Below are 26,571 nucleotides of genomic sequence, written 5' to 3' on the forward strand. Positions count from 1 at the left end.
CATTTCCAACAGGAAAATGTCTGTCCACTGTCATTAGATATTCAATGGCATTACCATAACCATTATCATCATCAACCTTAGAATCACTACTAGCTGAAGAGGACACACAGAGAGGGCAAGAAATAGGAATACAGAACAGGACATTATATTGAAGATATGCCCCCTCCTTTAACCAGTGTATTTTAAATAACAAGTTAGCATGGTTACTGGCTATTTTGTCCCAAAGTATAAAATACAGGATACAATGAAATGTGTTTTTTTAAGTATTAAAATGTATATTTTAAATACAGACTGAATAGCCTTACAATCCTGATGGTCTAAGGATATTTTTTAATCTGTTCACATTTAGATATTAGTGGAGTCACCAGCACTCTCTCAAACTTGCCAGATGGGAATTTTAAGGTTTTGGGTCAGTGATAATAGAATGGCAGTTATTATTCAAAATTAGGTTGGTGTGTGACTCATCAGGGGATTTGGAGGGATAGTGTTACCATGTACCTGCTGCCTAAAGCAATATTAGTAGTAGATTTAGCAAATCCTATCAAAGGAACCCTGGTGAGATAATGGAGTGCAACATGTGGATAGCATGGCACAATGTGCATTTCACCAGTGGTGGTGAATGGGGTGTTGACCAAAGAGACCGTTTTGTCCTGGATGATGTCATAATTCTTGCATGATGTTGGAACGAGGAAGTGTTCAATCACAATCCTAATATGCTCTTTAGGTGGCAAAATTTATTGGGGAGTTCAGAGGGAAGTTACTCACCACTCTGCATTTGACATGCTCTTATAAGCACAGTATTTCATGGCTGGTTGAGTTAAGCTTCAGATCAATAGTGATCCTCTGGATAATGATGGTTATGGTAATACCTTTGAATATCAAAGGAAGGTGGTTAGACCGCTGCCTTTTGGAGATGCTAGTCAGTAATCAGCACTTACGTGATGCAAATGCTACTCATCACCAAAACCAGAGGTTATCCAGCTCTTGCTGCAGTCAGGCATTGACAGCTTTAGGAATTGAAATAGAAAGGGAACACAGTGCATTTATCAGCTAATGTGCCTGCTTCTGAATTTATGTTGGAAGATAGGTCATTGATGAAGCTGAAGGTAGGCAGGTCTAGGGAACCACCCCAAGAAATTCATACACCAATGCCCTTGGGCTGACATAATTGGCTTCCAATAACTCATTCATCTTCATTTGTGCTAGGTCTAAGTCAAAATAATAGAGAACTTCCCTGATATTACAAGGGCTATTTTCTATTCATGATGTTGGAGAAATGAGGGTGCAGCATGTGCCAACTTTCTGGAATGGCAATTCAGATGATTCACAAAGTCTGCATATATCTGACTTATCCATTCCGTCTCCAGTAAACCTTGTAAAACAATGCAAATTCAGGACCACTATCTTGATCAATCATCATCAAAACTTTCTTGGACCAGAAAATGCTGGAAATACTCAACAGGCAAGTGGCATCTGTGGAAACAGAAATAAAGTTAACATTTCAGATAAATAATCTTTTATCACAGTTAGGAATGGTTGAAACTGCAATACATTTTAAGCAGCTGAAATAGAATGGGTAGAAAAACATCAAACGGGAAAATATGTGATGATGTGACAGGCAGGAGAGATTAAGTAAGAAAAGAGGTGGAGGTAGTAGTAGTGGTTGAGGCTTAAATAGAATGGGGATAGTATCAACGAGGATAAGAATGAGCCTGGAGTAGCTAAGTTTCAGAAAATGATGAACAGCTGCCATCTGAAAGCTTAAACAAGAAACAAAAAGACGATGACCAAATTGCAAAGAATAAGAAACAAAATGGGCAGAGATAACAGCCTGAAATTACTGAACTTATTGTTGAGGAGAGATAACTGTGAAGTACCCAATTGCTAGATGAGATTCTGTTCCTAGACCTTGAGTTGAACATCAATGGAACACTGCAGTACTGTGAGGATAAAAGGGTCAGCATGAGAGCCAGATGGAGAACTAAAATCTTAAATTACCTAGGTTCAGTGCAAACCCTGCAAAGTGATCAGCAACTCTGCATACAGCATATCTTAACAGTCTTGAAAGGTAAAGAGATAATATGGCACATGTTATACCTCCTGTTTTTGCTTGGAAAGATAGTGGGGTGTTGGGAGTGATTGATAGTGGACTGAGTGCAGGGGAAAGAACAATCATTTCAGGATACTGAAAAGCAGGGGAAGATTATGTATGATAATCCATACAGAGCAAGGTGAAGTTATCTTGCTGCAGGTAGTAGAAATGGCTGGGGGATGATCTGTTGAATACAGAAACTGAAAACTTGAATGTGCGAGACAAAAGTGAACCCTATTATGTCTCTGAAAGGGAGGGGAATTCATGAAAGTGAACGTACAGAAAATAGCATCATCATGGTCACTGGCTTTGCCAACTAATTTGGGAAAACCCTGAGTTGAAGAAAAAGGAGGACCTATCTGGAACCCTGCTATTAGCATATACAACAAACAATGAAATTGTGAGAAAGGAATTAGAATAATATTGCATGAAGGTGGTTGTGAGGAAGTTATAGATCAAGTAGCTGTGAGCATTAAGGGAGCTTATAATGAACATTTGTTGATTATCTCAATTTCTGGGATGGTCCAAGATGATGATTAGATTACATTCACTACAATATGGAAACAGGCTCTCCGGCACAACAAGTCTACACCAACCCTCCGGAGCAATCCATCCACCCACTCCCTTACAATTATCCCTAACTAATCCACCTAACACTACGGGCAATTTAGCATGGCCAATACACCTAACCTGCACGTCTTTGGACTGTTGGAGGAAACCAGAGCACCCAGAGGAAACCCACGTCGACATGGGGAGAATGTGCAAACACCACACAGGCAGTTGCTTGAGGCGGGAATTGAACCCAGGTCCCTGGCAGTGTGAGGCAACAATGCTAACCACTGAGCCACCGTGCCGCCCTGAGGAAGGATTGATGTAGACTATTTAAAGTTAAGAGAAAGGAGTAGTAGTTTTCCAGGTCAGGCTAAAGATAGAAATAGATTTAGTCATCAAAATAGCCTCCACCATCCATTTCACCAACTTAAAATCTGTCACACTTATAGATTTTTCCAGTTTTAATGAAAGGTTATTGACCTGAAACATTCAGTATTGCTTTCTCAACAGATGCTAATTTGCTGAGCATTTCCAGTATTTTCGATTTGAATTTCAGATTTCCAACATCCACAGTATTCCATTTTCTTGTAGAAACACACTGACAGCATTGGAAGTGGAAAACAAAGCATCCAATTATATTAAATTCCTGATAGTTACAAAGCAATGAAGGTAGGGATCACTAATCCTCTATACTACATGATTCAAAATTTGTCCTTAAATGCAACGGCCATGTTTGGGAAAAACTGATTGTGCATGTGAACAATAAATTAACTTTCAAAACAAACCTGTGGCCCCTAAACCAAATCACAAGATTAGTGTTGCAGCTATTAATAATCCAGAAGTACTGTGATATTCTCAGAAGGTTCTTAGAGAACAAGAAAATATCCTTACTAACTTTAGGTCTTCTGATAGGCTATCACAGATGGTAGCAATCATGATTAAAACATTAGTTACCAATTTCGCACAGTAGGATCCAAAATCATACATCCTTGCATTCATTAAAAGTAAGGATCATGGAAAAGTCACATTCTTTAATTTGAAAAAAATATTGACGTCAATTCAAATGAAATAAACTTTTAGAAAGTCAAACTGCATAGTATGAACAAATGTTGATTTTCAATGCGTTTAATGCAGCGTTTCTAGTAGTATGTTGAAACAATTCCCAACTCCGAAGATTAATCACATAATTACAGGAAAATTAAAAATCTACCACAAATTCCATATCTATACGCTATAATGTTGATCTCACTCAAAATCAAGTTACACTTTGGCTAGGGACCTGCAACATTGTTTTTCACTGTAGACAAATTGCAAGATCCAACATAATTACTAAGCAAATAAAGGCACAACATGGCTCTGAACAAGTAAAATAAACTGTACTATACAAGTTAAAACTGTAACACAATCTATTTTTTTATACATATACAAAACTTGTTTCTGAACATCCAATTAAGATTAACCCATGGAAAATACTTAGGATGTAAATTCACTAATTGTTAAATGATAAATGTTGATCCTCTGGTTAGCATTTTGCATTGTGTTCAGAAAATATGAATAAAATAATTTTGTGACGTTATATCACATTGAAAAAAACAGCAATATTTCCACACCATAGGTTACAATTTGGTGAAATTATTTTTAAAGAAGGAAGTACACCCATATATACAGTCAACACAATCAATGAATAGCTTTTTATTGATATAGATAATTGACCTGATTTACCCTTTGGAATACTCATGGTTGATAGCTACCATGAACAATAGTGCCAATTTAACTTTTCGCTTCTGGTGGGATCCAAGTACGGTTGTCATTCTTACTGAAGGCACCAAGCTCCACCCATCTTACAATCAGCAAATTAAGAGAATCATTGCATAGAATGTTGCCATTGCTCATCCATTTTCTATCCCCTTGGTCAATGCCCATTAGGAGCAACATCCAACTAGCCCTAAAGGCACTTTGATGCAACTGCTCATTTCAAATATTTCAAAGCTAAAATTAGGACTTATTTAGTAGGATCAAGCCCATATCTTCCAACTAAAAAGTCAACACGTGCAACGCGTGCTGCCACTGGATCAAAAATATAGAGATTATTGGAACATATTAATGTGTTATCATTAATAAAATAAATGTTAATGTTTAAACAGTTATTTTTTACAATTTCAATTTACAGTTAAAACAGATACCTTTTTAAATGATATTTCCATCCTGAGTAAATAGGAGTGACAGAAAAATGGACCATTTTTTCTGAACAGCGGCAATCTGTGAGAGAATGCCACTCCATTCTTTCCTTTTTAGGGAAGGGAACTGATTTATGACAGGAAATTCCAATCAGAGCTCCTTCAGAAATACAGAGCCATATTTTCATTGACAGGTCTAACGTAGTGTAGAGCAGTCAGGGGAAAGCAAACCACGCCCCATGTTTCACAGCAGTTAGTTGTTGTATTCTGTAATTTAAAGGTCCAGCATCACAGACAGCCACTTTGAAGCTGATATCAAAAAGTAAGTATGTAAGGTGATGATGATGAGTAGTGTATCGTGCAATACAGGATGGGGTGACAGGTAGATAAAGTGTCAGGTGAGTACGTGCAGGGTGCCAGGTGAGTAAAGTCTTCGGTCCAGCCCTAGGAGAAGAGGGGACTGTTGAATCAAGATCTGAACATTTTGGAGATCTGGAGAAGACATTGTTGGAATGTGAGATACACTGGGAAATCAGCTGAATAATTATTTAAGGGTTAGATGAAATGTTGAGTTGTCCAGAAGCATTTGTAAAAACACTGTCAGAACTGAAAATAGATGGGAAAGGATGGTGTTTTTGCTGATGATGGGGGGTTCAATACAGTACATGGAGATGTGGCCCAGTGACAGATATATAGAGAGAGAAGAGGGGGGAGAAAGAGAGTGTGAAGGGAGGCAGAGAGAGGGGTAGGAAGAGAAGAAAGGGAGAGAGAGACAGAGTTAGGGAGAAAGAGAAACAGTGAAGGAAGGAGTTGGGGGTGTAGAGAAAAGGAGTGGGCACAGGGAAGAAAAAAAAGACAGGAACAGAGAGAGGAAAAGCATTAGAGAGAGACAGACAGACAGACAAAGTGACGTGAAACAAACAAATAATGAGATAAGCTAAAAGAGAACTGGTTAAGGTGCTAATGAGAAATGTATATGGTAGAAAATGGGTTGGTGTGCTAGGAGCAACACACATACAGGTGTGGGGAAAGGGAACGAAGGAAGAGGGTGATTAATTTTCTGAAATTGTAAAGCTCAGAGGACAAACTTGCTGATTTACCTCCTCCCTCTTCACTAGTAGCTAGAAAAGTCAAATGTAGCAATGTATTGGAACGGTCTGTTTCCTGAATGATGTAATATTCATAGATTGCTGGTTTATACAGTAAAAAATGGGTGAGAGAGTACAGCATTTACTCACACTAAATATGCAGTGCACGTGGTATTAAAAAATGTTGACAAAATGCTAATCTACACTCCAAGCAAATACAACCCATTTCTATAATATGGTATTTTAGGTTTCATACCACATTGAGCTAGAAGATGAATTTTCCATCAAAAACATTTTAGAAGTTTTTTTTTTACATTTAATATTTATCCATGCAATTTACACCATCAATTAAACAGCACAATAATTTGTTTGTTCAAAAATATTACTTCAGAAATTCACAACACTATCAAGAAAAAAGTGCTTAATTATTTTTCATACTTTTCTAGTAACGTACATACATATGTCAGCTTACTTTCAGTATTTTGTGTAATCACTGGAGTTTGAGTTTCCTTTGTGTACGTAACAATCTCTCGTGGAGGAAAGTCTACTTGTGTGATTTTTGCCATCTCCAGTTTAATGGGTCCTCGTCTGTCAGTAAATGATTGGGACAGGGAGAGAGAATTACTGAAGTTACAAAATAAGTAACTGTATACAAAGCTAAAAGAGCATATGAAAAACATCAATTGATAAATATTTAAAACAAAGATGTAACTTTATTCCCCAATTCTGCAGACTAGCACGTGAGAAATATACAAATGGCAGAAAAGTACAATAAATAGAATGAATAAGCAATACCCAATATCAGCTTGAAGCTGCAGAACTGAAGGATCGGTATCCCAGTGAAAGGTCCTAAATGATTGACAAGTCAACCGTGCAGCATTATCAAAAAAAGTTTAGATCAGTAATGTTAATATTGATGTACATTTAATTCAGACATTCATTTTCCATAAATATACTTAAACTAAGCACTAATTTTTAGTGTACTGTTTATTGTAACACTACCTGTTGTACAGGTGAACAATATCATTAAACATTTATTACTTGATGCTTGTACATTAGGAAGGATTTCTATGTTAAAACAAAATATTTAGGAAAAGTCACATTTCAGCTAAACATCAGATGAATACAGACAGTAAGATAACTTTAGTGTATACGTTTTAAACACCACACAATATTGAGAAAAATAACTAGCAGCATGAAAAATAATATACAGCTAAAGAAACAAGAAATGAAAAAGGATTGTAGGAAAAGGTATTACAAAAGCCAAAGACAGATCATCTTAGAATAGATATGGGGGAACTGTGATAGTGACGGGTTGATTGAAAGGAGACTTGGTTAGTGTCCAAGTGGCTGCCAATTGTGTTTTTTTGAATTTTAAAGAAAAGATCTGCTTTTTGAAGTTTGATAAAATGAACCTCACTACAAACCTCAACTTTTTTTTAAAAATCAGGTCTCAAAACTAAACTTAATTAATTTTTCAGTTCTGAAATATTAGATTACCAAGTGACGATAAGTTATGGTAAAATTAGAGACTTTATTTGGTGCCTAGCAAAGGAATCTAAGGAAGTCACGAGTCAAACAAACACAGTGGAAGATGAATTACACAAAGGCAAGCACTAAGTACTCACAAAAAAACAATAAGATGGCAAACAATTTCATCAAGTTTCAACATGTTTTCCATTAATTCATGCCTATTCCAATCCACATACAATGTGGTATAATGATTTGGAAAAAACACGTAATTCTAATTACCAAACAAATATAAACAAATACTGATTACTTGGTTCACACTGAATTCTGCATTTGCAAGACCTCTTTCAGTGCATCATCTGCCAAATCAAAGGTACACTGCTCAGTTCCCGTGAGAAATACTGCCCTATAACCTCAAGTTCATCCTATCTTGCAACTTCATCACGTTGAGTCCAATGACATGTCCTAATAAATTTAACAATGCTACAAAGTATACAGCTTAGCAATCGCCTTGATAGTTCTTTCCACTGCAACATTGTTTGTGTCTTCTGTCTCACTGTCACTGAAACAACCCTTGCAAGCTCCAAAGCAAATTCCATTTGAAGTGCTGTCCAACTGTTGCTTCAGTTTTGGAGTTTTCAGCATCATTTTCTTAACATTGTCCCATAACTTTTCCATCTCATCTACACATTTTTCAACATGATTTTCAAAAACATCCTCAAATCATTCCTCCATTTACCATCCGCAAACCATCTTTCAATTATTTTGCTTTCAGCAATTTTCTTCTTTGAAATATTTAGGCTACATTTTATCAGAGGCACCATACTATAAAACACAAAATGTTTCTCATGGTGGTAACATCAGTGTAGGTTAAAAACCATTAACACTAAAATATTGATGTTGATGCGATTGATGAGGCTCCTTGCCAGTTTGCTCAGCAGTCCGACAAAGAAAACAGTAGATGACAAATGTCTGCTTCCTCAACAATAGAACATTCATCAGTCAAACTGACTACCTCAAGCATTAAAAGGCGTTTACAACTATAAATAAATTTCCCCTGTCTAATGCACCTAACCAACACATCCCTGAATACTATGAGCAATTCAGCATGGCCAATTCACCTAATCTGCATATCTGTGGATTGTGGGAGGAAACAGGAGCACCCGGAGGAAACCCATGCAGACTTGCAGACTTCTCCCAAAGGGTTGTGAATCTGTGGAATTTGCGACCCCAAAGTGCAGTGAACGCTGGGACAGTGAGTAAATTTAAGGAGGAGCTGGACAGATTGTTAACCGTTACTGAGTTGAAGGGTTATGGGGAGAAGACAGGAGGAGGGAGTGAGAAGCATATCATCCAGGATCAAATGATTAAGAATGAAAGTCAAAGTGGTTACTAGATTTCATAGAATCATTGGATGGTTACAAGCAATAACAGGAGGCTATTTGGCCTGTCATGTTTGTGCCGGTGCTCTGAAGGAAAAATACAGCTAATTGGAGACATTCCTGATGAAGGTCTTATGCCCGAAACGTCAATTCTCTTGTTTCTTGGATGTTCCCTGACCTGCTGTGCTTTTCCAGGGCAACACGTTTCAATACAGCTAATACCATGCCACTGCTGTTCCCCGTAGCCTTATAAATCACCTTTTCCAGATAAAGATCCAATTCCATTTTGAAAGCCTCAACTGACCCTAACTCTACCATGCATTCAGTTAGTGCATTCCCAGATCCTAAAAATTGCTGCATGAAAATGTTTATTATTCCACTATTCCTTCTTTTCTTAACAACCTTAAATCAGTGCCTTTTGGTTCTCTATTCTTCCTTAAAATGGAACAATTTCTCTCTATCTACTCTGTGGACTTGAATACCACTATCAAATCTCCTGTCATCTATTCTCCAAAGAAAACAGTCTTAAATTCTCCAATCTTTCCACGAAACTGACGTTCCTCATGTGTGGAGCTATTCTCATTAATGTTTTCTGAACCCTCTCTCTAATACCTTTCTAACTTTTTCGAAGGATCTAGATGCACTATTTTATTCGTGGATAAACACGTGTTTTATACAGGTTTTACATAACCTCCTCACTTTTGTACTTTCTTCCACTAGTGTTAATTGGCCTGGTTGCCACATGCATTATTACTTGGTCTCTCAATCTTTCCTGCCACTTTAACAAATTATGCAAATATACACACACACACACACACACACACACACACACACACACACAAAGGAGCATCTGATGAAGGAACAGCACTCTGAAAGCTAGTGTGCTTCCAATTAAACCTGTTGGACGATAACCTAATGTTGTGTGATTTTTAACTTTGTACACCCCAGTCCAACACCAGCATGTCCAAATCATATTTCCAAGGCAGGGTGGTGAGTGGCACGGATTGGAATTTGCAGATAGCAGGGTTCCTGTCTACTACTCCCGGCCTTCTAAATGGAAGTGGTCATGGTGTTAGCTAAGGAAACGTAATGACTTTCTGCAGTAGTACATACTGCTGCCACTATGTGTCAGTGGTGGGGAAAGTGAATGTTTCTTTGTGGATGTGGTGCCAGTCAAGCAGGCTATTTTGTCCTGGACAGTATCAGGTTTTTTGAGTTTTGTTGGAGTTGCTCTCATTCAGGTATTCCATCGCACTGTTTCCTGTCACTCAGTAGAGTTTGCCTCCATGTTGTTCCTGTCTCTCTTAGCACATGAGTTCTAACTTTGCGCACAAGTCTGTTCTCCAGCACTACTTTAATATTATTGGAAGACAATGTACACCGCATCAACAGCACTACTCATGTTAACTGTCTCAGTTGCCTCAAAAAATTCAAGCAAGTTAGCTACAATTTGCCTTTGACAAATCAATGCTGGCTTTGTTTACTTAACCTACAACTGACTATTAATTTTGTCCTAAATTAAAATTTCTAGAAGCTACCCCGCCACCAAGGTTAAATTGAATGACTTAAAGTCGTGGGACGCAACTTTATGCCTTTTTTTTGAATAGGCATGCAATATATGCAATTCTCCAGTCTTCTGGCTTCGGCACTACATCTGAGGAGCTTTAGAGTTATGAGAGTGTCCATGTATCGCCTACTCTCATTTCTTCCAACAGCCCCAGCTTCAACTTATCCAGGCCCAGCACCTGATCAACTTTAGGTCCACAGAGCCAATCAATGCCTTCTCGTCAAGTCTAAAAACTTCAAGTGCCTGAACTACCTCCTATTTCAACACAACACTTTATTCCTTGACAGATCTAAGCACAGAGCTAATACCTCAGCCATTCTTTTCATCTTCATATATAAATTGCTTTTATAGTCATCCTACCACATATTTACTATTAATATGCCTATAGAAGACTTTTGGATTTCATTTTATATAACTCTTATTTCTATACTCACTTGCAGGATCACTACTACGGAGATGGGTTTGCTTGCTAATTTCCTACCTAGCTCAATAAATTCTGACTGCAGGACATTTCATTTTCTACCTACCGACCTCATTTGTGAGCCATGAGGGCCATCTACAGCCATCCAGTGACATTCTTCACCCTGGCACTAGGAAGGCAACATACCATCCAAATCTACATGTGTGATTACAGAAATGCCAGTGTCCCACTAACAATTTGTTATACCTTCTTTATTGCTCATCTCATCTTCCTCATGACCACTGAATAGCAGAATCAGCTATAGGGCCATGGATTTAACTCTAGCTGCACTCCTCAGATGAACCAACACTTTCATCAATATTCAGAACTGATTGATGGTTGAAGAGCTAGATGTACTCGGGGGCAACTGCATTACTTGCCTATTTGCTTTTGACTGTCATGTGATCACCCATTTAATCTCTTCCTGCAGACTGTTAAGCTTCACAATGACCACATCTATAAACACGAGACTAACAAAGCTCTTTCCTCATGGATATGTCCCAGTGATGTCAGTGCTACTCAAGCAGAGAAATTGACAATCCAAGCTTTTGCAGCTGACAAGACTTCATATACATATAGCTATGTACATCATAGGTACTTTTATGGAGCTTGCACATGGAACAGGATACGCATTCCCGCGGATCAGAGTTTCCCAGTAGTAAGAATAAAATTTACTACTGAAAAGTGACTCGCAAACACTTCTCCTGTTGTCACTTAAGAAGGGAAACTAATTGAAATATTTTACTTAACACTTAGCAAAACAAAAAAAAAATTAACTTTCCAGCTCCTTAGAATAACTTCCTAACTTTGGAGAATAATAAACAAAGCAACAACACTCATCGACTAATCAAAGCATGGGTTTCATGTGATGTCACAGTTTGATTCTTTTCTCTTCCTCAGTTCAGTGATCAGAGCTGAGCTGCTCCACACTGCTTCACAGTGATCCCGTACAAGTACTGCAACACCTGCTAATGAATCCTATAATCTGTCTACTAACAATGGACAGAGTAACTTGTATTTCTGACCTAGATCAAGTAGAAATATCTATCAGTTGCTGACTCTCTGTGCAAAATCCGAAAAAAGAATTTTACTCCTTTCCTCTGAAACACATATATATATACGGCTAAGTGCCAAGCTTTGAGTGCTTCTGAACTGAAACCAGCCTTAGCAAACATTTCAATTAATTTACTAACTCACAAACAATGAAGTTCTTGACCAGAGTCCTGTTGAGCTGCTATTTGCAAGATGGTGTTTACAATCTACTTCTCACCCTACACCTAACAGAGATCATCCTTTTTAATTCATTTATGGGCATCATTGGCTGACTAGCATTTATTGCCCATCCCTAGTTGCTCTTCTGATACAACTGATTGGTTTGCCAGGCCATTTCAGAGGGCAACTGAGAGTCAACCACATTACCGTGGCTCTGGAGTCACACGTAGGCTAGACCAGGTGAGGCTGATCTTCTTCCCTGAAGGACATTAGTAAACCAGATGGTTTTTCCGACAATCAACAATGGATTCATGGTCATCATTAGCTTCTTAATCCCAGATTTTTACACAATTCTAATTCGACTATCTGCCATGGTGGGTTTCAAACCCAAGTCCCCAGAACATTAGCTCACATTCTGGTTTAATAATCTAGCAATAATACCCCCAGGCCATCACCTCCCCTTGGATCTAATCAGATCCAAGTAGAAATTTAAAAAAAAGAGGAATTATTCACATAACAGCATAGTAAAAAAGCAGAATTAGTTCTCACTTCAAAATCCTAATCATGGCCCATCATTGCAAGATGAATTCATGAATTGAAGCATATTAGGACCAAAGTATTGGTAAATCACATAGCTAGGACTGTAGATAGGGATTTAAACTAAATACTGGAGAGGAAGGGCTCAATTGCACAGAAATTTTAAAATTAAAGGAGAGGAAAGAGTGTAGGTTAGTGATGAAGCACATTGTTACCAAGAAAAAAAGGAAGGAACAGTGTGTGGATGTCTCATTGCACAAAAGAATCATAAAAGAGTAGGGATCGGCTTAGACCCCCACCCTCCTCTCATTTATCTCTCCACCCTGCAGGCACTCTGCCTCTATTCCTGATGAAGGGCTTTTGCCCAAAACGTCGATTTTCCTGCTCCTCGGATGCTGCCTGAATTGAAGTGCTTTTCCAACACCACTCTAATCCAGAATCTGGTTTCCAGCATCTGCAGTCATTGTTTTTACCTCATACAACAAACTTAGCCAAGGCGCACAATTTAAGAGCAAGGAGGTTATGCTGGAACTATATATATGTTGGTTAGGCCACAGCTAAATTATTTTCTGCAGTTCTGGAATCCACATTATAGGAGGAATGTGATAGCACTGGAGAGGATGTAAAGGAGATTTACCAGCATGTTGCTATTCACTGAAGAGTTTCAGTTAAGAACAGAGATTGGATAGACTGAGTCTGCTTGCCTTAGAACACAGGAGATTGACAGGAAACATGATTGAGATGCATAAAATTGAGAGGCATAGTTAGGGTAGATAGGAAGAAACTTTTGTCATTAATTCTTCCTGAAGAAGGGCTCATGCCCAAAACGTCGATTCTCCTGCTCCATGGATGCTGCCTGACCTGTTGCGCTTTTCCAGCAACACATCTTCAATTCATTAACTCTTCCATCAAGGAGAAGGGGGCAAATATTCAAGGTAAGGGACAGAAGGCTTAGAAGAAATGTGAGGTAAACATTTTCATTCAGAGCGTGGTTGGAATCTGGAACTCTCTGCTTGTAAGAGGCAAAATGGCTCATAACATTTAAGTATTTAGATGTATATTTGTGATGCCAAGGCATACAAGGTTAGAAAATTGAATTAGAATAGTTAGACGGTTGTTTTCAAATGGGCTATTTTTTTTTTAAAAAGGGGCCTTTTCTAACAATGCATGAAACATTCAGGATAAAATTAATAAGTTAACAGTGCTAACAGAGATAAATAGGTACAATTTGATGGCAATTACTGAGACGTGGTTGCAGGTCGACCACATCTGTGAATTGAATATTGAAGGGTACTCTGTTTCAGAAGGATAAGCAGGAAGGAAAAGAAGTGGTATATCTTTTGTGGGAAAGAACAAGATCAGTGTTTTAGTGAGAAATGATATAAGCACGAGGGAACAAGATGTAGAATCAGTCCTTTTTTTATTTGTGGTATATTGGCATCACTGACTGGCCAGCACTTTCATTGCCTGTCCCTAGTTGCCCTTGAGAAGGTGGTGGTGAGCTGCCTTCTTGAATAACTCTAGTCCACCTGCTGTGGGTTGACCACAATGCCAGGATTTTGACCCAAGGACAGTGAAAAAACGGCAATATATTTCCAAGTCAGGATGGTGAGTGACTTGGAAGGGAACTTGAAGATGGTGGTGTTCCCATATAGCTGCTGCCCTTGTCCTTATAGATGAAGTGGTCCTGAATTTGGAAGGTGCTGTTTCAGGATCTTTGGTGAATTTCTGCAGTACATCTTTCATATAATACACACTACTACCACCACTACAGTGGTGGAGGGAGGGTGCTTGGATAGAATTAAGAAATTGCAAGGGAAGGAAGTCCTTGGTGAAGGTTATCTTTAGGTCCCCAAACAGTAGTTTCATAGTAGGGCAAGTATAAACCAGGACACATTGGAGATTTGTTATAAAAAAGGAAAAGCCAGAATCACAAGTGATTTTTGATATGCCTGAAGGATTGTTTATTGAATATATTAGAGAGTGTTTCTTGGAGCAATTACTTCACCTGATGAAGGAGCAGCGTTTTGGAAGCTTGTGATTTCAAATAAACCTGTTGGACTATAACCTGTTGTTGTGTGACTTCTGATTTTGTCCACCCTAGTCTAATACTGGTATCTCCTATCTTCCTCAGAGAAACAGGCAATGCGGAGACTACAGAAAAGGAAGAACTTAATGAACTTAAAGAAATTTAACTTGGGAAAAAGTGTTGAGAAAATTATTGTGATTAAAGGCAGACAAGTCCCCAGGGCCTGATGAGCTACAGTCTAGGGTGTTAAAAGTAGCAGCAGAGAGAAAAGATCCATTGGCTATATTCTAAAATTCCCTGGAGGCTGGAAAGGTTCCAATGGTTTGAAAAATGCGAATATAAAGTGCTCAAAATGGGAGGGAGGCAGACAATACAAAACCACGGAATATTTAATGTCTATCACTGGGAAATTGCTAGAATCCATTATGAAGGAAGTGATAATTGGACATTTGGAAAGTCAAAATGCCTGTCAAAAGTCAGAGTTGATATGGTTTCATGAAGAATAAATAATATTTGACTGGTTTGCTACTGCATCAGACTCAGCATGATGTCACGAAGAACAAGTCACATTTGACTAATTTGCTAGAGCTCTTCGAAGATGCGAAGAGCAAAATGAACAATGGGGATACTGTAAACGTCGTATATCTGGACTTTCAGAAAGCATTTGATAAGATGCCATAGTAAAAGTTAATATACCAGATTAGATCACATGGGGTTAGGGGCAATATATTAGCTTGGACAAAGGATGGGCTTACCAATAGAAAAGAAAGTCAGGATAAATTGGTTTTTGTCTGGTTTGCAAGATGTAAGTGGTGGAGTGGCACAGGATTTGGTCCTCAGTTCCCAACATTTACAATCAATGTCAATGACCTGGATGCAAAGATAGAAGGTGACACTAAATTAAGTGGGAAAGCAAATGTCAATAAAGAAATTTACAAGTGGATATGGATAAGTTAGGTAAATGGGCCAAAAATTGGCAGATGGAGTTTAATATGGATAAGTGTTTGGTGATCCAATTTGTATGGAAAATAGAGAAGCAACTTATTATCTAGGTGGAGAGAAACTTCAGAGTGCTTTGGTGCAGAGGGATCTAGATGTGCTTGAAATTGCAGAAAACTAGTATGCGGGTACAATAGGAAAACAGGAAGTCAAATGGAATTTTGGTAGTGATTGTTAAAGTGATAGAGAATAAAAGTAGGGAAGTGTTCCTGTGATTGTACAAGGCATTAGTGACACTGCATCTATACGTAATTTTGGTTCCTTTAATTTATGAGGGATGTAGTTTCATTGGAGGCATTTCAGAGGTGGTTCACTAGATTGATACCAGAGATGAAACTTTTGTCGTATGAAGAAAAAATAAACAGTTTCAGCCGATATTCTCTAGAGTTCAGAAGAATGAGGAGATCTATTTGAGATGGGAAGTGGTGGAGGCTGGTACAATTGCAACATTTAAAAGGCATCTGGATGGGTATATGAATAGGAAGGGTTTGGAGGGATATGGGCCAGGTGCTGGCAGGTGGGACTAGATTGGGTTGGAATATCTGGTCAGCATGGACGAGTTGGACCAAAAGGTGTGTTTCTATGCTGTACATCTCTATGACTCAAAGACTGTATGATATCTATGTAAGATATAACGGGCATTGACACAACAGAAGTAAAGCAGATTCTTTTTCCCCTGTGAGGCAATGATAGGTTATAGATTTAGGATAGAGTTGGAAATTTAAAACAGAGATGGAGAAATTACTTCTCTCAAAGGGTCGTGAGTTTATGGAATTACTGCTATAGAATGCAATGGATGCCAGGACAGGAGACAGACAGATTTAAGATTTTGGAAAGACACCAGTAAAGTTGAATTGAGGCTGAGATGGGATTTGCCATAACCAAACTGAATAGCTGAACAGATTCGATGGGCTGAATTGTCTACTCGTGCTCCTAGTTCTTATGTTCTAAGATGTTAAGGAACAGCACAGCACTATACTATAGGTGGAGAAGGAAACAAAAATACGTTTTAAAATGAAAACAGTCACTAGGCTGATACTATGTACCATCCAGCAGCTGCCTGAAGAATGGTATTTATAATCAGGTACAAAATCACACAATGTAGCTTCCAAAAACTGTAATGGGAGGAAAAACTGTAGAAATAAACACATTTCTTACTTTTGAGACAATGAAATCATAAAATTCATACATATCAGAAATTATACACTCTATAGATACAACAGAAAATGCAGACTGAAATGTAAATAAGTGGTCATACCTTGCCCCAAGAGTGCAATCAGCAGAATCCTGGCTTCCAGCCTCACTTGGTGTACTCACCGATTTTGAGGGAGGAGATGTAGGAGGGACTAAATAGTGAAACAGACAGGTATCCGCTGTTACTACCCGTAGTGGATGCACTGGTAGTGATGTTTCAAAATTAATTTAACATGAAATATTGAATAAAACAAAGGTGATGGCATTAAAGAAAAATACATGAATGAAATGAAATTTAAAAAGAGAGAAAGGAAAAAGCAAAGTTAAATTCCATGCAGTGGTTCATGCACTTAACAATGTATGCAGTCAGTGCTTGGATGAAATAAATTTGGAATCATTTGTGCACTTTAGTCATGCTTTCCTCAAATATAAAACAACAGTATCTTGCTGATTATCCAACAAATCCAAACATGCACTATCCCTTTTGCTGACTAATACATAACATGGAGTAAAAACTGTCACACAGCATTTGTACTGAAATCACAAAACTTTTTAATACAAATAACATTCACAGTCAATAACACATCTGTTTAGCAATTTGTGAAAATAAACATTTATGCATAATTCTTTATGTAGTGTGTAACAGCTCCTTTCTAGAATCAAATATCATATTAGGTCAGAGAAAAGGGATCTTGCATAATAGGCTAATATGCCTTCAGTGAATGGGGGAATTGGAACACAAAGGGTACTACAAATGTGATGTTTTGTTTACAAGTCGATGAATAATAGAAGTAAAACATGATACAATGAAATAGTTCAGAAAATTGTATCTTAACATCGAGAATGATTTGCATTTAACAAAAACTGTGACACACATGCAAAAATAATTTTTAAATCTTTTAACCTCTTTCACCACATAGTATATACAGCACAAAAACAAGTAATTCAGCACAACTAGTTCACTTTGCCATTTAAGTTTAAATACATTTAAATATGTAAATATATATATATATATATATATATATATAAAAATCAATATTTTTAAAAACTGCTTTAAATTGTGTGACAGCAATAGTGTTATTTCCAGGCCAGAAAAGATCCTACTGAACACAAAATGTCAAAATGTGTGGGCCAGAGTGCGCATATCATACATGAAACATGAGAGACAGAAAGCTTTCACAAATTTCATTTATAACTTGCACAATTTTTGAAATGTATACAGCATAATGTAATAAAATAACAGGGTGTTAAACAGATTCAAATCAACTCATCATATATTGTAAATTCATGCTATTAGAATTGGTGAAGACCTAGAAGCAGAATTACTGCTCTGTCCATCAATGAATGGATATGAAACTTTAATACTTAAATATCTGTATACCTCAGTAGGATTGAGCCACATGGTCTTGATCCAAATAGTTTGTTTGTTTTTATTTCTACCATATTGGCCATAGGAAGAACATTGATTTTGTAGGAATTCAGATATATCTTTAATATAAATGCAAAGTCTCAGCGCCTGGAAGCATTATATCAATTCCCTTCTTTGGGGGCCGGCGGGTGTGGGGTTGGTGACGAGAGAAAGAATGCTAAGTATTATTTCTCCAATATTATTGAAACATTATTATCACAGTCCATCACCTTCCCATTTTTGTATTCTAAAAATATTGAGGAATATGGAATAGTGCAGGAAAATGCTGATAAGATAGATCAGTCATAGAGCTGTACAGCATAGAAACAGATCCTTTGGCCTACTCACCCATGCCAACCCGATATCCTAAGTTAATCTAGTCCCATTTGCCAGGATTTAGCTCATACCCCTCTAAATCCTTCCTATTCATCTGCTCATCCAGACGCCTTTTAAAAGTTGTAATTGTATCAGCCTTCAACATTTCTTATGGTAGCTCATTCCATGCACATACCACCCTCTGTGAGAACTAAATTGCCCATAGTTTTCATAGATGTGTAGGTTAGTAGGTTATATACATGAGTCAGGGGTAAATAAAGGGTGGGGGGGGGTAATAGGTCTGGGTGGGTTACTCTTTGGAGGGTCGGTGCGGATTGTTGGGCCGAATAGCCTGTTTCCACACTGTAGGGATTCTATATAAAAAAGGGTTGCCCCTTAGGTCCATTTTAAATCTTTTCCCCCTCATCTTAAACTTATGCCCTCTAGTTTTGGACACTCCTACCCTGGGGAAAAGACGTTGGCTATCCACCCTATCCATGCCCCTCAAAGTTTATTTTATAAACTTCTGTAAACAGCCCTGAGCCTCCGATGCTCCAGGGAAAATAGCCCCAGCCTATTCAGCCTCTCCCTACAGCTCAAACACCCTTGTAAATCTTTTTCTGAACCCTTTCAAGTTTCACAGCACTCTTCCTTTTGTAGGGGGAATAGAGCTGAACGCAGTATTCCAAAAGTGGTCTAACCAATGTCCTATACAGATGCAACACGACCTCTCAACTCCTGTACTCCATACGTGCCAACAAAGACAAGCATATCAAATACCTTCTTCACTATCCTGTCTACCTACAACTCCACTTTCAAGAAACTACAAATCTGCACTCCAAGTTCCCTTTGTTCAACAACATTTGCCAGGACGCTACCATTAAGTGCATAAGACCTGCCCTGATTTGCCTTTCCAAAATGCAGCATCTCACATTTATCGAAATTAAACTCCATCTGCCACTCCTTGGCCCATCAGATCAAGGTCCTGTTGTACTCCAAGATAATAGTCTTCGCAATTTTGATGTCATCTGCAAACTTACTAACCATACCTCCTTTGTTCACATTCAAATCATTTATATAAATGACAAAAAAGCAGTGGATCCAGCATCGATCGTTGTGGCACACCACTGGTCACAGGCCTCCAGTATGAAAAGCAACCCACCATCACCACTCTCTGCCTCCGAGCCAGTTCTATATCCAAATGGCTAGTTTTCTCTGCACTCCATGTGATCTAACCTTGCTAACCACTCTACCATGAGGAAACTTGTCGAATGCCTTCCTGAAGTCCATATAGATCACATCCACCACTCTACCCTCACCACTCCTTTGTTACTTCTTCAAAACTCAATCAAGTTAGTGAGACACGATTTCCCACACACAAAACCAAGTTGACTATCCCTAACCAGATCTTGCCTTTCCAAATACATGTAAATCCTGCCCCTCAGAATCCCCTCCATCAACCTTCCCACCACTGATATCAGGCTCACTGGTCTGTAATTCCCTGGCCTTTCCTTACCACCTTTCTTAAGTAGTGCACAAAGTTAGCCAACCTCCAGCACCTCACCTGTAGCTATCAACGATACAAATATCTCAGCAAAGGGCCCAGCAATCTTTTCTATAACTTCCCAGAAAGTTCTAGAGTACACCTGATCAGGTCCCAGGGATTTATCTACCTGTATGTATTTTAAGACATCCAGCACCACTTCCTCTGTAATATGCATGTTTTTAAGATGTCACTATTTATTTCCCAAGTTCTCTAGCTTCCACATCCTTCTCCACAGTAAATCTGTTTAGTACCGCCCACATCTCCTGCAATTCCACACATAGGTGCCCTTGCTGATCTTTAAGGGGTCCTATTATCTCCCTAGTTACCCTTTTGTCCTTTATGTATTTGTAGAATCCCTCTGGATTCTCCTTAACCCTATTAGCCAAAGCTATCTCTTTGACCTTTTTGCCCTCCTGATTTCCCTCTTAAGTATTCTTCAACTGCCTATCTACTTTTTTAGGGATTCACTCGATCCATGCTGTCTATATCTAACATATGCTTCCTTCTTATTCTTGTCCAAAATCTCAATTTATCTAGTCATCCAGCATTCTCTACACCTACCAGCCTTGCTCTTCACTCTAACAGGAACATACTATAGCTGGACTCTTTGTTATCTCATTTGTGAAGGCTTCCCACTTTCCAGCCATCATGATTTCATTACTTTGCTCCTATTTCTTGTGTTCTTATATTAATGCCAGGGTCCACTACTCCGATAATCACTAATCCTGAAGAAGGGCTAATGCCCGAAACGTCGATTCTCCTGTTCCCTAGATGCTGCCTGACCTGCTGCGCTTCTCCAGCAACACATTTCCATCTCTGATCTCCAGCATCTGCAGACCTCATTTTCTAATCACTAATCCTACCTTCCAATCTCATTGAAGCTGAAATCATCCAACTGCAGTTCATGTCCTAACCTGGCCCATGGCTAGTACATCAAGCATATGTTCGCAGCAGCCTATGTTGTCCCTCAAATCCTCCAACACTGGCACAACACTGTCACCAGATTGTTGAATACACCAGCACTTCCCCTGATTTTCACTGACTCAGTTCTGCTGGGTTTTCATTATGCAGACTCTTAAAATACTACCTTGCTGTCAAGGGAGTTGCACATACATCATCTCTGGTGTTGAGCTCTTTTGTCCATGTTTGGACTAAGGGCACAGTATGGCAAGATAAATGGCCCCAGCAGAAGCCAAACTGAGCATCATTCAGGAGGTTATAGCCGGATAGGTGCTGCTTAATATGGTCAACAACATCTGCCATCACTTTGCTAATGACCTTGAACAGACTGGTGGAACTGTAATTAGCGGAGTTGGATTTGTCCTGCATTTTACGGACCAGACGTACCTGAGAAATATTCCATTTTGCTGGGTAGATACCATCGTTGTAGCTTTACTGGAATAGCTCAGCAAGAGGCAAATCTAGTTCTGGAGCACAAGTCATCAGTACTATTATCAGACTGTTATTAGGGCCCATATTCTTTGCAGCACCCAAAGCCTTCAGTCATTTTTTGATATCATGTGGAGTGAACCAAATTGGTTGAAGACTGTAATGCTCAGTTGGGCACCCCAGGTTTCCATTACACCTGTCTTGTATATGTTTTCCTTTTCTTCAATTAGGTTCCTATAACATGCCTTAGTGCATTTGTGTTAAAGATGCACGATAAATGCAAGTTACTGTTTTATCAGTCTCACTATTCTGGTCTCTGGCACTGTGCTCATCCTGTTTTCTCATTAGTCCTTCTTTTCACTCACCCAAGCTCTCCTGCCAACTCATGCCAACTCCAGCCCAGCACTGCTCTTCATTTTTATTCCCTTCCCCAATTTCAGTTCATTCAATTCCCTGAATATGCCTTAACTCTAGTAGTTAATTCTCTTCAAAAACCTCAAGGAATAAGCAAACAACCAACATTCTTTTTAAGAGTTTAAAGAGATATATTTGTTGTATTATTATTTTATTGAAAAATATGGTTTTAGCCAGCTTAAAATAGATTTTCTCATGGTAGTGAGAAGAAATAGGACAAGTTGAGAAGACAGTGGATGGGGGGATTGTGACAGGAAGCACAGGATGTGAAGAAAGACGATAAAAGGACGCTGTCAGGAAGGATAGACAGGATATGCTGGAGGGGACACAAGAATGGGTTAATAAATTAGAGAAAAAGAGGAATAAAGAATTGAAGAACAATAGAAGAAATAAGAGAGGAGAACTGCATAAATCCAAAGAGATGAGTGCAAGACATAAGAACAGGAAGATGCTGGTAAGATTAATCGGGAATGCATAAGGGGTGGTTTTGCAGTTGTGAGCAACTGTAAGCAGGACCCAACTTTTGTTGACAAGGAAAGCAAATCAGAATAGAAAGGGAGGAGGTCAAGTGGAATTGTAAACAAAAGAGCTGTGGGAAATATATGAGTTAAATGAGCAGTCTAAGTGAAAGGGATATGGGGGCAAGGGGTAGCAGGACTGAATTACAGCAAGGGTGAAAGCAAAAACAATAAGGAAGCCCATTTGTCTGGTGTCTGTATTCTCACCAAAACGTTTACCATGTATGAGTCCATTCTTGTCCTCATTATATTATCCAATCTACCACTGCATGCCCAAAAGAAAAGTAAAAATTAGAGAGGATAGACAAGTCAAAAGAGATGCCCACACTTTAACAGAGCAACTTTAGACATCACTTTTAATGTATGAAAATATTTTTAAAAATTAAAAATAAAAAATATTCTCAACAGGAACAATCAAACATATTTAACACAGAGCAACATGAGATTTAGGACAGATTAGGAATAGATTGGCAAAAACATAGCTATAAGGAACATCTTAAAAGGTGAAAGCAGAGACAACAGAACAGCAACGCAAGCTAGTAGCAATGATTAAAACAGAAACTTCAGACTTAGTGTGCAGCATCAAGGAGGATCCACTTGTTAGTATATTGCAAGTCTATAAATATAGTCTGTATTGCTTGTGAATATAGCACTTTGCTGTCACAGTTGGTAGTGCTGTTTCACAAATGAACATCTCCAACTCATCTGAGCAATACCATAGTAGATCTGCTTTATGTTATTCTACGTCTTTGTAGCAATGACAGTAACCGTGTCAGTCCCAATTAACATTTCCTTGCAGAGCAAATGCTCTTTTTGGGATTTAACTCTCAAAAAATCAATACAACAAAACAAAATTGAGAGACATAGGTTTAGATTACCGTTTTGGTTTTTCCCAGTTAAACTTACTAACTTAAAATGTATTGTTATTCATAATTATATATTGTGCCTTTAAGGACACAGTAACATAATGATGCTCTACTGCCATCTACTGATAGCCCAATATCGTTATCTGTAATGTTAACATTTGCTAATTTATTTAGGAGTTAAGAAATGGATAACATAAAATGTAAAAAACACAAACTTTAGCTCTCAATATTTCAGTAAGCCAAAAATAATTAGAATCTGTTAAACCTTCATTCTGATTAACATTTGACATATTTAGACAGTTATATCAAACAAATCTGACATCATGTAAAAACAAACCTAAGTGCTACTCCCATTGTAAATTATTAGCGAGCAGCACTGTTTACTTTCATTTCCATGGCTCCAATTCAAATCTCACTTTAAACTGACTTTCATAAAACAAAATAAAACAAAACAGCACCTAACTTAGTAAAATATTCACAAAGAAAACAAACCACATTCTCACAAAGTGAAACATACCTCATTAACAAAATCCACATACATACCAAAAGAGGGTTCAGATGTAATGCCCATGCTCTGCAACAATGCCTCAGCTTCTCTTCGTTTCTTTTCAATATCAGATTCTTCGATTTGTACCAACTCTTTTTTCTGATCAGCCTAAGGTAGAAATGACAAGTACAACACTTTTACAAAATATAGTAATGAATTGTGATTATGTAATAGAACTCAAAAAAAAGGTGCATCATCTATTTCAAGCCATGTTATCGTTGATTGTTCTTTTAACCAACCTTTTTTCAATCTCTGCTGAGGAAGCTATCATAATATAGGTGCTCTCAGCTCTCTGATACTTCCTAAACATGTTCACGCTTCATGCATTATCCTAGGTGAAAATACTTGACAAATTATTTCAGAAAAACATTATAATCAAGTCCAAAGCCATCGTCAAATATATATCATCATCTAATATGGTCTGAGGGAATGCCCGAGACCTAATGGAATGAGGGAATAGCTGATGGATATATTAATATATTATATATAATACATGGAGTTTAATTAACTAAATTTAACTAAGGAAATAAGGCACTCACTAAAAGTGTGGACTTGGGACTCTATCCATTACCTTTTAATGTATAATAGTGGTAGTAGAGGATGGGTGAGTTGAAAAGTGCGATGCTGGAAAAGTGCAGCAGGCCAGGCAGCATCCGAGGTGCAGGGGAATCGATGTTTCAGGCATAAGCCCTCCTTCAGGAATGAGGTTGGTGTGCCAAGCGGGCTGAGATAAAAGGTAGGGTCAGGGGTGCTGGGAATACAATACGTGAAAGGAGGTGAGGGTGAAGGTGATAGGCCGGAGAGGTCGGGAAGATGATTGCAGGTCAAGAGGGCAGTGCTGAATCGGGGGGTTGGGACTGAGATAAAGTGGGGGGAGGGGAAATGAGGAAGCTGGAGAAATCTACATTCATCCCGTGTGGTTGGAGGGTTCCTAGGTGGAAGATGAGGCGCTCTTCCTCCAGGCATCGTGTGGCCAGGGTCTGGCGATGGAGGAGGCCAAGGACCTGCATGTCCTTGGCGGAGTGGGAGGGGGAGTTAAAGTGTTCAGCCACGGGGCGGTTGGGTTGTATGGTGCGGGTGTTCCAGAGGTATTCCCTGAAACGTTCCGCAAGTAGGCAGCCTGTCTCCCCAATGTAGAGAAGATCACATCGGGAGCAGCGGATACAGTAAATGATGTCTGTGGAGGTACAGGTGAATTTGCGACGGATATAGAAGGATCCCTTGGGGCCTTGGAGGGAAGTAAGCAGGGAGGTATGGGCGTTTTGCACTTCTTGCGGTTGCAGGGGAAGATGCTGGGAGTGGAGGTTGGGTTGGTGGGGGGTGTGGATCTGACGAGGGAGTCGCGGAGGTAGTGGTCTCTCCGGTCGGTTTGTCGTAAATGTCTATGTTGAGTCGGTCGCCCGAAATAGAAATGGAGGTATCTAGGAAGGGGAGGAAGGAGTCTGAGACGGTCCAGGTAAATTTGAAGTCGGGGTGGAAGGTGTTAGTAAAGTGAATGAACTGTTCAACCTCCTCATGGGAGCATGAGGCAGCGCCAATACAATCATCGATGTAGCAGAGGAAAAGGTGGGGGATGGTGCCAGTGTAGATGCGGAAGATAGACTGTTCCACATATCCGACGAAGAGGCAGGTATAGCTGGGGCCCATGCGGGTGCCCACGGCTATTCCTTTGGTTTGGAGGAAGTGGGGGGATTGAAAGGAGAAATTGTTAAGAGTGAGGACCAGTTCAGTCAGTCGAAGGAGGGCACACCAGCCTCATTCCTGAAGAAGGGTTTATGCCCGAAATGTCGATTCTCCTGCTCCTCGGATGCTGCCTGGCCTGCTGCGCTTTTCCAGCACCACACTTTTCAACTCTGGTCTCCAGCATCTGCAGTCCTCACTTTCTCCTAGAGGATGGGTGAGTCAAAATGTCTAGTTTCAGTGTATGATTACTCAATGGTCTTCTGAAAATGAGCCTCAAGGCCATTGTTTGAATGAAGTTGTGATGCAAATGTGCGTTCCTTCTTTATCAAAAAGGAAATGAGATGTGGCTTTAGCACTTTCATTATCGTACAGAAGCAGGATAAAAATCAACTTTTTTCTGGAATTAGAGCCTGATGATTTAAACATGGATGAAGTTTGGAATGCTTGTTAACTTGCATGGGAATAATTTCTCAAAAGATAATTTACTGACTGCTTATTAGGCATGGTCAAACTTGATACATTTAAAAAGATTGAGAATAAGACCATGGAAAAGCACATAATGAAATTTGTAGACTGCGTGTAAAACTGCAGTGGAAACGTGTGGAATAAACTAGCTAAAATGCTACCTCGACTCTAAGTACTAAGGGTTGGATGAAAGCTAAGGAATTTGAGAGTGCTACCAGTTTCAGATTTGGAGATGATAACACACTAAAATATTTGAGGAATAGTCATCCGTTATGAAACAATCAAAACTGAACATTTAGTTATGCAGTGCCCATTGAAATACTGTTACTATTGAGTAGGCCATTGATGATGAAAGCACACTGGATATGGAAAAAAAAAAATCACTGAACTTGCATTTTACACAACTGGTACATTATAGTACAGGATGTAGAAATAAGGATGGTGAGTTCAATAAGAGTTAAGAGATAAGTGATAAATGTGAGAACTTATCGGCAAGTACACCATCATGATTGATAGTAAGTCTCACCTTAGCGAAAGATTTCAACGAGAGTGTGGCTATTGATTTACAGATATAGATAATGTTTATTTTCACTTTAGATTTGTCAACCAGATTTTGTCAGTCAACAACAACATAGTAAAACTAAGAAAATAACTGTGGATA

At 38.8% G+C, this 26,571-nt stretch overlaps 1 protein-coding gene across 5 annotated transcripts in view; it reads right to left on the reverse strand.

Moving 5' to 3' along the window:
- The window catches only part of LOC122551568 (cytoplasmic dynein 1 intermediate chain 2), an 87,735-nt gene that overhangs the window by 47,794 nt on the left and 13,370 nt on the right, over positions 1-26,571 (reverse strand). For 2 of the 5 annotated variants that reach the window (XM_043693645.2, XM_087989036.1), the window contains exons 3-6: positions 23,759-23,870; positions 16,824-16,962; positions 6,705-6,758; positions 6,382-6,497 (exon numbers count right to left, since the gene is read on the reverse strand). In XM_043693645.2, the coding sequence (XP_043549580.2) occupies positions 6,382-6,497; positions 6,705-6,758; positions 16,824-16,962; positions 23,759-23,870 (421 nt within the window). The remainder of the gene's footprint in view (positions 1-6,381; positions 6,498-6,704; positions 6,759-16,823; positions 16,963-23,758; positions 23,871-26,571) is intronic. The other 3 variants (XM_043693646.2, XM_043693647.2, XM_043693648.2) reach the window with 3 other exon arrangements.

This window comes from Chiloscyllium plagiosum, unplaced genomic scaffold (genome assembly GCF_037043375.1).
Source record: "Chiloscyllium plagiosum isolate Xiang-an unplaced genomic scaffold, Cpla_swu_hap1 HiC_scaffold_7, whole genome shotgun sequence".
Classification (NCBI taxonomy): Eukaryota; Metazoa; Chordata; class Chondrichthyes; order Orectolobiformes; family Hemiscylliidae; genus Chiloscyllium; species Chiloscyllium plagiosum.